The sequence below is a fragment of the Camelus ferus genome, chromosome 21, assembly GCF_009834535.1.
Source record: "Camelus ferus isolate YT-003-E chromosome 21, BCGSAC_Cfer_1.0, whole genome shotgun sequence".
NCBI lineage: Eukaryota > Metazoa > Chordata > Mammalia > Artiodactyla > Camelidae > Camelus > Camelus ferus.
The window spans coordinates 2984762-2998383 of NC_045716.1; the positions used below are offsets into that span (position 1 = coordinate 2984762).

At 52.3% G+C, this 13622-nt stretch overlaps 1 protein-coding gene across 1 annotated transcript in view; it reads right to left on the bottom strand.

Annotated features, from left to right (window-relative positions):
• Window positions 1-995: 995 nt before the first annotated feature.
• CACNA1E (calcium voltage-gated channel subunit alpha1 E) overlaps window positions 996-13622 on the bottom strand; it is a 345678-nt gene continuing 333051 nt past the window's right edge. The window contains 6 exon segments of the mRNA XM_032463593.1: window positions 996-4366; window positions 4368-4613; window positions 6136-6326; window positions 7291-7471; window positions 8476-8604; window positions 11473-11584. Coding sequence (XP_032319484.1) covers window positions 4070-4366; window positions 4368-4613; window positions 6136-6326; window positions 7291-7471; window positions 8476-8604; window positions 11473-11584 — 1156 coding nt within the window. The 3' untranslated portion in view covers window positions 996-4069.

Below are 13622 nucleotides of genomic sequence, written 5' to 3' on the forward strand. Positions count from 1 at the left end.
AAAGAAATATTCTGTCCAAAAACAATACATCCAGAGCAGGCTTTAGCAATCAGGATGTAATGAGAAACAGAACTCTCTTTAAAAAACCAAAATTATTCCATTTTGTTCCATCATGCCAGGAGGGCCCTAACTTCCCTGCAGCGGGTTTTCAGTGAGCATGGGGACGCTTCAGACACACTTCGGCCACAGTCCTGCACCTTACACCGCTTCAGGTCATGTTGTGAGTGTCACTGCGCGAGTCCCCAGTGGTGTTTCATGAGAATGAAGCATCCTGCAATGGCAGAGCGCCCAGCAGAGGAAGGCGGGGCAGGTAAGCTTGGATTGGGTGGATCTAACCATCTCAGGAGCAGAGTCATTGCTAACACGCAGCAAAAACGAGGGCTGTGCTGGGAGGACAGAAGGCAGAGGACATTCAGGTGCATCGCAAAGTGGATGTGAGGGAGGCCGTGAGCCAGGATGTGTGCTGGCTGAGTCAGGGAACACAGGGTCTGCTCTTTGTGGTCCCAGAGTCAAGGGGAGGCAAAATCCTGAGCACCTGGAGTTCAGCTGCAGAGACGTGGCATCAGTGCTCTCAGTCCCTCATGGGGAGATGTGAAACTCACAACAGAAATAGATTCCCCTGCTAGAAAGGACACAGCCCCACCTGGGGCAGTTGTGTCCGGGGGGTGCTCAAGGGTACCGCTCCTTCACAGTGGCGGTAATTGTACCCTGACCCCAGCTCACAGGGCACCTTGGCCTGGAGCTCTCCCCCCTTGTCTGAAGGGCTGCTGGCACTCTGTCCCGCGGGGACTGAGACAGGGAGAGGGACACACATACACAGAAAGAAAGATGGATGCCCCCCACCCGCCCCAGAAGTCCGAACGGAGGCTTAAGGGAAGAGAGGACTGTCTAAACACAAACCTAGTTAGAACGTCTCTCTGCCTTGCTTTCTTCTCCTTCCTTCTTTTCCCCTCCCCTCCCCCCCCCTTCTTTTCCCCTCCCCTCCCCACCACCTTCCTCTGTTTGGTTTTGAGGGGACTCTGAAGACTCATATTAGCAAGGGAAACTGGGCCTGGAGCTAAAGATTCTTCAGGGGGGCCTACGGTACTCAGTGTGAGATCCAACCCTGGTACTTGGTCCTACTTCGCCTGCAATTTCTCAAGCTGCTGCCACACTTTGTAATCCAAAGAGAAGCACAGGTTTTGGGGTTTTAAGGGGGCCTCTTTTCAAGGGAAAAAGGCAGAACCTCCTGCCTAGGACTGGATCTCGCAGTCGGCTATTAGAGGGGCGTTCGGGGTTCCTATTTATTCAGAGGCGGAAGGAAACCATTATAAGATTATGCTAATGAGTTCCGTGACTTAACAGAAAATTGCCTTTGCTTTTCTGGCCTTAATAGAAGGGTAATGCAGGCTAAGGGATAAGAAACCTGATTTGTTGGTCAGGGGAAGTTGAATAAGATGAGTTCATAGGTTCACGAGCGCTAGAGGAGCCCAGGTGGCGGAGGGCTGCACCCACACTCGTGCCGCTTTGCTCAGGACCCCGGCGCGCGCGCACGCGCGTGTGAGTTTAAGGAGTTCAGGTGTCCGGGAAGCTTTCCCGGCGTGGTAAATTTTGTGTTTGTAGTGTGTTTGTAATGTTTGCAGGCAAATTCCATTTCTGGTAATTGCTCTGCCAGCCTGAACTCCTCCTGGTGCAACGGCGTGAGGTGTCACTTCACACTCCCTCGCTCAGAACACAAGGCGGTAGACTCTGGCCGGCGCAGAACGGCCCCCCTGTCGTCGGCCTGTCCCCTGGGAAAGCTGCATTTCCGAGGTGAAAGCAAGCAGTTCTGCGCACACAAAGCAGCCTGGAGCAGCACTTTGGCGTGAAATGACGCTGAGCAGAGGGACCCTTTGAGACAGTACAAAGCCCAGAAGCTGAGTCTTGTGCAACCATTACGCCTGTTAGGCTCAGGTGTCACAGACCGCATTCCCGGGTACCCCAAGTGTGCTGAGTCGGGGGGCAAAGTGAAAAGGGAAGAGGCTTTGAGAGCAGGAGGCCTCTGTCTCTGCATGCCTGGTCTCCTGGCCCAGGACAACTTTGGTTTGGGGGCTGACGGTGGGTCCTGAATTCAGCCCCATCAATGTCTAGAAGGCAGGGCCAACTCAAAGGATTCTGCAGCCATAGGGTTGAACTTGACTTTTCAGAGCTGACGCAGCTATGCCTTATTTCTATGTCAACAACAACAAAACAAAAAAACCAACTTTGTAAGAGAAAAGAGGCTCCTTCTTAGAAAAATAACGGCCACGGACTGCCTCTACCCAAGAGGTGGAGTCTGGGCTGGAGGAGGGTACAGACTGCTCATCCCCTGCCAGGTCAGGCCGGGGACCTCTGATCCTCCCCAGGGAGGGCTCCGTGAGGCGGGCTCCATCTGCTCCTGGCTGGGAAAGGGGGGCCCTGCCTGGTCCCTGCTCCAGGAGAACCTTCCACCTCAGTGACGGTGCTGGGGAAGGAGAGGGACCTAGGGGATGGTGTGTGTCTACTGAGCGGACAATCTATGTAAAAAAAAGGAGCGCTGATCAGCCAAGGAAGGGCTCTCTTTTTCTCCCTGCATCTGAGTTTTGGGGGTTAGGAACAATGTCCTGAGGCTGTCTCCTGCTCAGCGCCTACTCGGGGCAGGGATAAGGCCCAGGTCTGTCACACTGTGCGCTGAAGCCCATCCAAGCCAGCTTTGCTAGAAGAGCAGCCGGTGTCTATGCTGAGGTATGTTTACTAATCACCTTGCAGTCCCCTGACCTGCTGAGCCTCAACCACAAACCAGCTGCAGAAGCTGCCAGACCGAGGTCCCTCCCTGCAGACCGCCTCTCTCACTGCAGCTTCTCTTGTTTCGATCTGCTGGCCTCTCCCATCTCTATGGAAGTCCCTACCAGGTGGTGCGTAGTCCACCTTGGATATGTGTGCTGCCCTCTTGGGGGGTCGCCAGGCCACGGGCACTCGGCCGCACTGGCCTTGCCGCTTGGCAGAGAGGCCCTCTGCCTCCTGGACCAGAGTCTGGGCTGACACTCAGCCGGCGTGTACTGGGGTGGCCTTGATGCTGTTCCACACACTGGACCACTTCTCTGCTGGTTGGAATACAGACTCTGCCTGGAGCCCCCTAAGTGCCTAGGCTGCTCCACGGCCTCACCCTACCCTAGGCTGCTCCACGGCCAGCGTCTCCAAGGCTCAGGCCCGCCGTGGCATGGCACCCCAGCACTGAGGCTGGACCCCACTCTAATCAGCTGGTGGCCTGGTTACACAGGTTGTTAAATCCTTTGACAGTATCACCCTTACCAGAGCCTCAGGCACCTCTGTGGACGCCAGGGGCCCTCCTTAGCCTGAGTGGCTGACAGGATGGCCCCGCCCAGCACCACCAGCTCGCTGCTTCTTTGGTCCCCTCCTCTATGGCGTGGGCTGCCGGACTATGGCTTTGCTCATCCAGACCAGCCCTCGCTGCTGCCGCCACAGCGCCCGAGGCCTTCTCCTTCCTCCTCCCTCCCCGCCTCCTATCCCTGGCATCCTGAACTCAGCCTGTGCTTCTCTGGGGGAAGCAAGCCCCAGGGTCACACATGAGATGCTGCTGCAGTCACCCTGGTGGCAGTGGCACTGGCTGAGGAACACGAGCTGGTGGGGGACAAGGTTCCTCTCCTAGCGTCTTCACGACTCCTCAGTTAAGAGTCACAAAGTCTTCCAGGCTTCTCAGGGCAATGGGCGTGGACGCAGGCCGGCTCGGCCCTGCCAGGGCTGTAGAAAAGTGGGCAGGGGCAAGGGGAAGCAAAGCCATCCTTGTGTCCCTTCTCCCCTGGGACTAACCCTCCGTGTTCTTGTGTGTTCTTTCCCCAGCAGAGAGGCAGAACTATGGCAGTGCCCATCCTGCACAGGGAAACAAAGCGATTCGGTGGGCTGGACTGGTGTTCCTCTCGTCCTTTCCTTCCTCTTCTCTGATAGCGCACCGTGTCCTTCCATCCGTCTCCTTCCTCCCTCTTCCTCCCCCCCGGGCCGCACCGGCTTCCCAATTTGGGTCTTGGTTTTCCCCGCATGAGAGAAGAGCATGCATCGGAGGGGGGAGCAGCCTCTAGCATTTGTCGTCCTCTTCTGTGTCACTCAGGAGGTCGCTGACAGCGCCACACATCATGCCTGGTCCAGGCCCCCCGCGCCTCCGCCGCCGATAGTGCCCGTTGGGCATCTGCCAGCTGTGCCGCAGGGGCGGGGCCGAGCCGATGGTGTTGGAGCGGCCCAGGCTGGTAGCCACGGCGGCTTCGAAGGTGAGCGTCTCCTCCTCGCCGCAGTCCGAGGCGTGCGAGTCTTCGTGCAGGGCCAGGTAGGGCTCGGAGATGTAGCGCTGTGGGGAGGGGCGCAGGCCCTGCGGCGCTGTGCCGCGGATTGGAAGACTCAGGCAGGCCGGCGTCGCTGCTCTCCAGAGTTTGGGAGGCCAGTGGGGAGCCACCCTCGCTTCCATCAGCAGGTGGGGAGATGCTTCCACTGTGTCTCATCAGGGAGCTGTAGGAAAGGAGGGGCCGAGGCTTGGGAGGGACAGGGGGGAGCTGCCGACGACTTCGTCTTGGGGTACTGGTGTCAGAGACGGAAGGGATGGAGCTTTCGCTCAGGGACCCCGTGCCCTGTGCGGCGGGAGAAACACGTCATGTTAGACTGGGTTTGGCTTTGTCCCTACTTGGGACCGTGTGAAGGTTCCTAACCCTTCCTACAGAGAGCCACGAGAGTCCCCTCGCTCACATCCGCTCAGGGACGCAGAGATTAAAGGAGACTGAGGAGCCAGTGCCATGGAGACCAGGGCACGTCAACTTTCAATACGCTTACATGTTCCTGGGGGGTCTTGTTAAACCGCGGATGCGGGTCAGACAGTCTGACCTGGGTGGGGCCTGAGATTCTGCATTTCTAATGAGCTCCCAGGGACTGCTGGACCACGGGCCAGACGCGCTGAGTTGAGCAGCAAGGACGTGGACGTCCTCTCTAGCACAGGGCACCCCGAAAGAAAGCCTTCAGCCTTGGGGCAAGACAGCTACGTGAAAGGTGATCGAAGGCTCTAGAGTTGCTCTGTCTGGGGAACTTTCTTGGGAATTGGACCTAAGGGAGCAGCAAAGGGCTTCCCTCTTCTCCTTTCGCATCTGTGTTGCCAGTCGCTTGCTGAGGCTAATGCAGCTTCGACGACACACACTCATCTGCCAGCTCAGGCCTTACATGACCTGCTCAGCTATTCCCAAGGGCCCCTGACTCGGGTGTGGGTACATGGACCTCCAGGACGGTGTTTTCTCAAGGTGCGCGTGTGACCTAGGAACCACCTGCTCGAGATCGCCTAGGAGATGCTGGGGTCTTTCCAAGTGCAGACTTGTGGGTTCCACTCTCCAGTGGGTCTCACTGCTGAAGCAGAAGCCTTGAGGTCCCAGGAATGTGCAGTGACAACAGGCCCTCGGTGACTCTGTGCTGCACTAAAACTCGACACCACTGCTCTGGAAGTGAACGTCTCAACTGCCTCTGAGTGTCGGCTACTCGTCCCCACTGCTCACCACAGGTGAGTGGGGCCTCCCAGCTGGGCTCTGAGACGTCGGGCAGGGATGGCAGTGGGGACAAAAGAACAGAGCCAGAGAATGTTTGCACTCCGCTCTGGGAGTTATTCTTAGACACAGGCTCCTGCTTCAGCCACAGGCCAGAAGGAGAGATGGCTTTCATTTGTCTAGTTTCCAGCCATCCCAAAAGTTAAATAGATCTGACTTAGGAATCCTATGTTGAGGGATGAAAAACTGTTCCAACCAATACTAAGGTCAAAGAGACTTTCCTGGCTAAAAAAAAAAAAAAAAAGAAAAGAAAAAGACAAAGCTTTCCTCTTAAATCTGCCTGAGGTATTTGTGAGCTTACTTGTTGTGACTTTGTGCCTCTGGATCTGAGGAACAGAGACGAAATGCTCCCCTAGACACCACTGTCTTTCTTGGGGGGCTCTGCTTTTCTGTGAATTCGTATTTCTGAGCACACAGGCATTAAGTAGCTAACCTCTCTGCACAGTGGACGTAGTCTCCTGGACACTGAGGTCTGTGTGGGTGCAGGATGCCCGGGTTTTGCACCTAATGTTAAAAGCCTGTGCCTTCCCGTCTTTCTGCAGAGACGCCGCTTATTCCCCGTGCTCACCTGTCGGTTGGGGGTCTGTGACCTGCCCTCACTGGGAGACCGGGACTGACGGCGCTCTGGGGACTCCCAGTCGGCCTGGGTCCCTCGCTCCTCGGAGTTGCAGCGGGACACGTCAGGGGACAGAAGGTGCTTCCGCTCTTTCGATCGTCCCCGCTCTCTGCCCCCTGAGCGGTGGGTGTCGGACTTGTGGCCTGTGAGAGATGACAAAAGCAGCTGGTCATAGCTCTGCCCACCCTGGCCGCTGAACCGAAAGACAAGTCTTACGGCCTGGGACTAGGCCCCTCCAGGACCCTGGCCTCTGCGGACATGCCAACAAGTGATTGGAAAGCAGGGCAGGAGAGGAAGGTTGGAATATTACCCTTTTGTGACGAGGGAAGTGTGCAGGTTGCCACTGGAGAGACTCATGCACCCAGTGATGCAACTGTTCACTTGTGTTTCCATTTATGCTAGACACCATGAAGCAGACTCTTTGCCAGCAACGTGGCCCAGGAATTCTCTGGGTCCTAAACATGAGTGTGTAATTTTGGGGTGGAAGATGGCACTAGTAGAAAGGAATTAAGAAGTTGCTACGAACAAAGGAATGACACAGTTACCATAATGCCCTGGGACTGAAGTCAAAGGATTTCACTTCTAGTCCCATTTCTGTCACTTATGGGCGCTGTGACATGGGGCATGTCACTGCTTTTCTATCTTTGTTTCCTCATGTAGTAAAGAGTTTGAGCCAGACTCATGATTTTCTATATGACCCTTTTCCTTAAAAAAAAAAAAACAACAACTCAAAGACAAAGCGATCCCAGGCAGCACTGTCTGGGTTGAAGTAGCGTTGGTGGCAAAGCCCAGCCCCCGCCAGGGGCGCTGGGAGCATCACCGTGGCCCGTGGTTTTGCAGACTGCCGCTGGAAACTGCCCGTTTTAATGATTTCTGTGGCCCTCCCCTGGAGGAAAGGCATCTCTGGAGCCTCTGTGATGAGGATGGGGGGTTTGTTGCTTTGTTTCAGGATGGGAGTCAGAGAGAGTACCCCCTTTGTGAAGGAGCAGCCTTCACTCTCCGCGACCCGGTCTTGATCTGGATTCCACCCCAGTGATTTTCGGTTCTTGCCAGAATCAGCCCGCCAGGGAAGCAGCCCCCAGGAGGGGCGAGGGGGGAGGCCCTCACCAGAGTCGGAGCCCAGGCGGTGGGCTGACAGCCTCAGCGAGGAGTGGTAGCTCCGGCGGCGCGACTTGTACGTGTTTTCGCTGCTTCGCTCCATGGAGAACTCCTCTAGCCACGAGGAGTTTGAACGCTTGTCCCGGATAGTGGAAAATGAGCGTCTCATGGAGCTAGGGTCCGTCACCACCTGAAACAGGAGCCCCCCAGAGGAACACAAGGTCCAGATTAATTACCGAAAGGATCTAAAAGTCGGGGAGGAGTGGGACTGGGATTGCTGAAGGATGCAAACTGTAACCTCCCTCCAGTCCCTCTCGCTCAGACCTCAGCTGGGGAGGCGCTTCCAGAAAATGTCTGTTAACAGAGTCACTGGTCTGGTGCAGGGCATCTCTTCAGGCTCAGGAAAGCAAGCAGCTGAGTGTTCTATGCAAGCCCCCCATCGAGCCATCTACCACAGAGACTTGGCCAGAACCTGCCGTGAACCTGGAGCCACTTGGAACTAAGTGAGGGCAGCTGTCAAAATGTCTACACCAAGAAACGAGCACGGCTTTGCCTTCTGCAGTCTGCCCTCCCCGGGGAGGGCCCCGCCCTGGCGCGCTAGAGCTGCGGCGAGCGTGTAACTGACTGAACAGCTGCTGAGGACGCACTGCTGTCCCTCCATCACCCACCCCACCCCCGCTCCGCCTTCAACTCTGGCACTTTGAGTTGCCACAGATGTTCAAACAGATCCACAAAAACTTCTTGTCTCTGTCAAAACTCGACGTAAGACAGACAGACAGAAAAAAAAAGGAAGCCAGGAAAACAGACAAAGAAATGAGGCGTGGCCTGCACCGGTTAGGACAGACAGTTCTGACACAGAGCTGTGTGTGTAAGTAACTGCCTACGTGCTAGAGGAGCCAGGAGGGGAGAAAAGGAGGGGGAGATACACAGGGGAAAGTCCTGGGAAACACTTCTTGCGATGGTTGGCTGAATCTTGATGTTAAGCCCATCTGCAGGGAGGGACGCCATTTTGCCTCATTAATGGGGAGGAGCAGGCTCTGGAGAGAAGGCCCACGAGCCAGGTTTTGCTTATAGCAAAGGGGGTTGGGGACAAGTCAAGGGATCACCTGAAAATGTCAGCTGTTTCTTCATAACCCACCAGTTCCATGCAGCCCAGGATGCCACTGCACATGGCAGGTGGTGGTTGCTCTTTACCTGGGGATCCATAGTCAGGCGTGGCATAGAGGACGCCCTCCCCGATCCCGCATGCTCCTGGGTGTCCGAAGGAAGGTAGATGCCATGGTTAGAGGGCTGCGCGCTTTCTAATTCACTAACCTCTGGCTCCTAGAAATAAACACACAGCCAAGCTTGTGGGACTTGGTTCCATCTCATTGCTTCTCACTTCCAGTGGGTGATTCTGCCTCCTCCATACGAAGAGTGGCTTTTAGAAGAGAGACTTGCGCCTTTAAGGTCTCGGTTGTATGTATATGTCTGTCTCTGTCGGTGTGCATATGCCTGCTATACCAGATGTCCCAAACAGAAAGCCCTAACCAGGTCTGAGAGGACCTTATTTATCGCTAAGCAATGCTTTAGATTTTACAGCTTTGTGAAACTTACTTTGAGAGTTGGTAGTGCTGGGTTTAGTCTTTTAATCTGTAGAAGCCATCTGCCAATTACATAGAAACCATTTTTTAAGGGAAGTCACCAATTTCGGATGTCCAATATATGTTCTCAAACCTTAAGACGTGATTCTTAAGAGGTTTCTGATGATTAAAAGCATCCAAAAAAAGGGAGTGGGTGGCCATCTTCCAGGAATGCTCTGGACTAGTGCAGTCCAGTAGAAACAGAATGCAAACCGCTTAGGTAATTTTAAATCATCTAGTGGTTATAGTTTAAAAAGTAAAAAGAAACATGAAATTTAATAATAGATTTTATTTAACCCAATCTATCCAAATATTCTCATGGTGAGATGTAATCAATATTAAAAAAATTAATGAGCTGCATTTTTTGGTACCCAGCCTTTGCCACTGGAATGTATTGTACACTTAGGGAGCAGCTCAATTTGGACTAGCCACTTTTCAAGACTTCAGTCACCACATCTGGGCAATGGCTATTGTACTGGTGGTCTGTGCAAGTTGAGAGCTTTAAGTAGGCTGGATTGGAAATCTCTAAGGTCCTACCCAAATTATTTAATTTTCCTGGCTAAATAATGTTAGTTTGGCAAATGTACATGCTCTATTTAGATAGCTAGTGTCACTCCATAGAATAGAGCTGATTTAAAAACTGTGTACATGGCCACCCAACAAAGAGACCTAGGAATATCTTGGCCATCTGGAGATTATACCAGAGAAAAGCTATTTTATGTTTAGGAAATGATAGCCTAGCAACATGGGCATAAGCGTAGGGGACTGTTAAAGGAAAGGGTGCCTGAGACATCCCCTCGGCACCCATCCATGACCATTTGGCTGAGTGGTTCCTGGCGTGAACGGGAGGAGTCCCTTCACAGGACATGTGATGTGTGCACTTGAGGAAGGTACAGTGTTTGCAGTGTATGCTTTATAAAGCACACAGGTGCGACTCGACACAGGTGCGACACTGCAGTTTACGCGGTAACAACGCTGCAGTCTGTGGTGTCAGAGGTGGCACGAGACACCCACGCACACACGCACCACGGCTGTGGCCCAGCACGTGGAGCGGGGGCCAGGGGGTGGGCAGGAGTACACAGCGGTGAGTGTGCAGCACGGGCTGACACCGGGATTGAACTACAGACACCAGTACTGACAACGAGATGAACACACAGCCGAGAAGTCCTGGCACTACGGCTCAGCCCTGGGGAGCCCGCAGAAGGGATGAGGCAGTAAAGCCTCCCTGTGAGAGAAAGGACACGTTATTGAGGCTTATCCCACCAGACACATCGCCAGGCAAGCCAACAAATACTGAGGGGCCCTGTTAAGAATTAAACTGTCTGTACCAATTAGTCCCTGGGCCTTGGAGCTAAGTTCCGCAGAGAGGAAGGCAGGGACTTACTTACTCCAAGGACTCTTATCCACCTTACCAAGAACGCACTCAAGTAACTACTCACATCCGAGGTGGGGGGGGGGGGTCTGGTCTGTCTCCCCAGCATGACCACGCACAAGTCCCTGTCTTGTCAGCTACAGGACATGGAATCACTCATTTGCTGGGGCGACTGAAATGCTTTTTTCCCCTCTGAAGGGTACCCATTCCATCAGACAAGCCCCCCACAAGCAGGCCACGCCCACACGCCCATTCAGGAAGGCTCTGGGGTACACAGTAGCAGTGGGGAGGGGTCAGGAAAAAAGAAGGGGAGAGAAGAACACAGATGAATTAGAATCAAAATGACATGGAACTCACTCAGTACAAGCAGGCTGCACACTCTATTGCAAAGATCGGGTTTTACCCTTTCTCTCTCCCGGCCGGTGAACACCTGGGCTTTGACGCTAAGCTCAGGAGGGAACTTTATTCCTTAGCTCCTGAACTAAGAATAATAAAGTCCATCATCTCTGGGAATCACATTTTGGCTTTGGATTAGCAAAATCTAAAGTTCCATCTGCCCTCTTGTCTCTAAGTTTAAACTCCATTTAAGAGAGTTCTCAGGAATTTTACCATTTCTGCTCATGAAAATCTTTAGACTCCAGAGAGTGATTTCAGGGAACTCTCAGAATGTATTTGACCTTTTAGAATTAGGACCAAAAGGGCCAGTCTGCCTGAACCCACACTGAGTAGAGGACCGAGATTCTTACATGCTACCCCTGAGTTCTCCAGGAGGCGGGCGGAGCTAAGGGGCTGGCGGGTGGCATTTTTGTTCTCTGTGAAGCTGCCCAGTTGGTGCCACTCATTCTTGTGATTCATCCTAAGGCTCCTTATCAAAGGCAAGATTTTATTTGTGGCTTCTGCTCCTCCATGTAATGCACAGGGGTGTAAATCAAGAGGGCTTGACCTGAAGCATCATGAGTTCCTGCAGCAGGTAAGGGTGGTCTGGGGCAGCAGGATCTGAAGAGGGAGCATTTGTCAGAGTACATGAGACTCCGCTATGAAAGGGCAGGTGGCAGCTAACGCCCAGGGTAATTGGTTGAACTATCAGAAAGGCTTTTTCTGGTGGATCATGGCTATGAAATAAAATTTGAAAATGAGAGTGGGAGGGATCAGGAAACCAAGGAAGTATTTTTGAGGTCATGTAACTCATTCATTCACCAGAGACTGCTGTTCCTGGAACTGTCCATCATCGGCTGGGTCCATACAAGCCAACTGGAATATTTCCTGCGGGGAGAGTGGACTCATCGAAGGGTATCCACTCCGGCCACTCCTGCAAAGCAATGCCAGGTTCAGAGGTGATGTGTGCATGAGAGCAAGCGAGAGAGAAGCAGTCATGACGTAGGTGCCGCTACTAATTCCCACCCAGACAAGACTTCCTTCCCAGCAAAGGCAACATCCTTTAGCCTTGGCTGGCTTGTAAGCCTGGTAACTTACAGGTGGCTAGCCCTAGAATAGAAAATTAAAAAAAAAAAAACAGCACTGGAAAAGAGAAACCACTGTTTTCAGCCTGCACTTGGAACCACTCATCATTCTGCTGGCGACCAGCATATCTGTGACAAATGACATCATTTGTCACACTCAGCCATATGGAAGACCAGTGCTAGATTGTAAACCAGTTTCTGCTCAGTTTCTCCATTTGGCGGAAAAATGCCAGGGTTTAAACAGTGAACAGTTTGTTTAAATATTAAGCAGTCATGGTCTTTTAAAAATTTTCCTCCACTCTCAGTAAGAATATGGTTTTATTGTGCCAACATCCCTGGCCAAACTAAACAATTCAATGCCATGAACACTTACTGAAGGGACTACTCTGTACCGGCGCTGTGTCTGTTGGCTTATGAACCGGGTGGAATGATTTCAGAGGTGATGCTGAGGTGACAGCCTCTGGGGTTGATGGCTAGGCAGGGGGATGCTTACATGGTGATGCGGTAAAAGGACAGGGACCAAGTTAGCCAAGCCTTTAGAGGACTTTTTGTTTGACTGCAAATATCAATATATTGCATGTAAATACATACGTATACTGAACATATTTTTTAAAATTTACATATATGTACTCTTCATTGTTTCTAAGAACAGTTTAGAGCTTTAGCTTTTTAAACTTACCTAGTTATCAAAGGAATAAAGCCAACCACAAAATAAGAATCAACAGAACGCAGCACTCCAGTCATAAAGGACAGTCAGATGTGCTTGCACATATTCAAGAAATCAGTCATCTACGTTATAAATAATTAGTTCATTTGTGTCCTTTTTGTTTTTTAAGATTCCACATATAAGTGATATCATACGGCATTTTAGAGGCCTTTGAATGAAAAGGATGGAGAGCTGTCATCACAGTATACCTGTTATTAAATCACTATTTGGTTCCTGCAGACACCCTTAGCCAATGGGATCCACTGGGCTGGTTAGGGGAAAAAAAGAAAAAAAAAGCAGCCAGTCCTTCCCGAGTATTTGTCAGCTGCTGCCATTCACTGCTACAAGGACAGGCACCCTTTGACCAAGGCACAAATGCAGACCCAGCTTCCTGATCCTGGGAGTGGGCACAGGGATCAGTGCCTGGGCAGCAGCTCTCAGTGGGTGTGGAGCTGAGAGAGCGAGATGGGACACCGTCTCTGCCAGTGTCCCAGAGAGCGCCACTGCACAGTCCAATGCTAGTGACTGTGAATCCAGTGGAGAATCTGAGGCATGAGCAAGGATTTCCAGTTACTTAAAAATAATCCATAGCTCCAAGCTTACTTAGACTGGGATCACAGGGAAAAAGCTGAAGTTTTTCCCTTAACCTGTCCCCTTGCTGCCAGTGAGGGCTTTAGCTGGGTTTTTACAACTGCTAGAGAGCAACATGATATTTAAATGTCGGCTTAAATGTCAGTATCACAACCACCTTCCTCAGTGTGTCTTCGCCTGAGAACCACTGGGAAGATGAGTACTGCTCTCCAAGAAATGGGTCCCTTTTTGTCCTACAGAAAATGAGTAATTGCAGGGTCCCCAGTCGGTAGCAAGGGCTCTATAAATCACTGAGTGACCTCAGAGAGTTGAATAACTGGAACCCTGAGTGAACTCTTACTCTGAAAACCTTGTCTGGCTTCTCACTGTTGTTCGGATGGAGTCCAGAGACCTGACCCTGGCCCTTCTCATGATGTGGGTACCACCTTGCCAGCCTCTCCTGTATCCTGTATCCCTTTCCCTGACTCCTTGAATGCCAATGTGCTGGACTCTCTTACGGGCTTCTTTCTGCCTCAGGGCTTGAATAAAGGCTATTCCCAGAGTACAGAATGTGTCTAACTTCCCTGGCCCATGCAAGCTCTTTCTTTTTT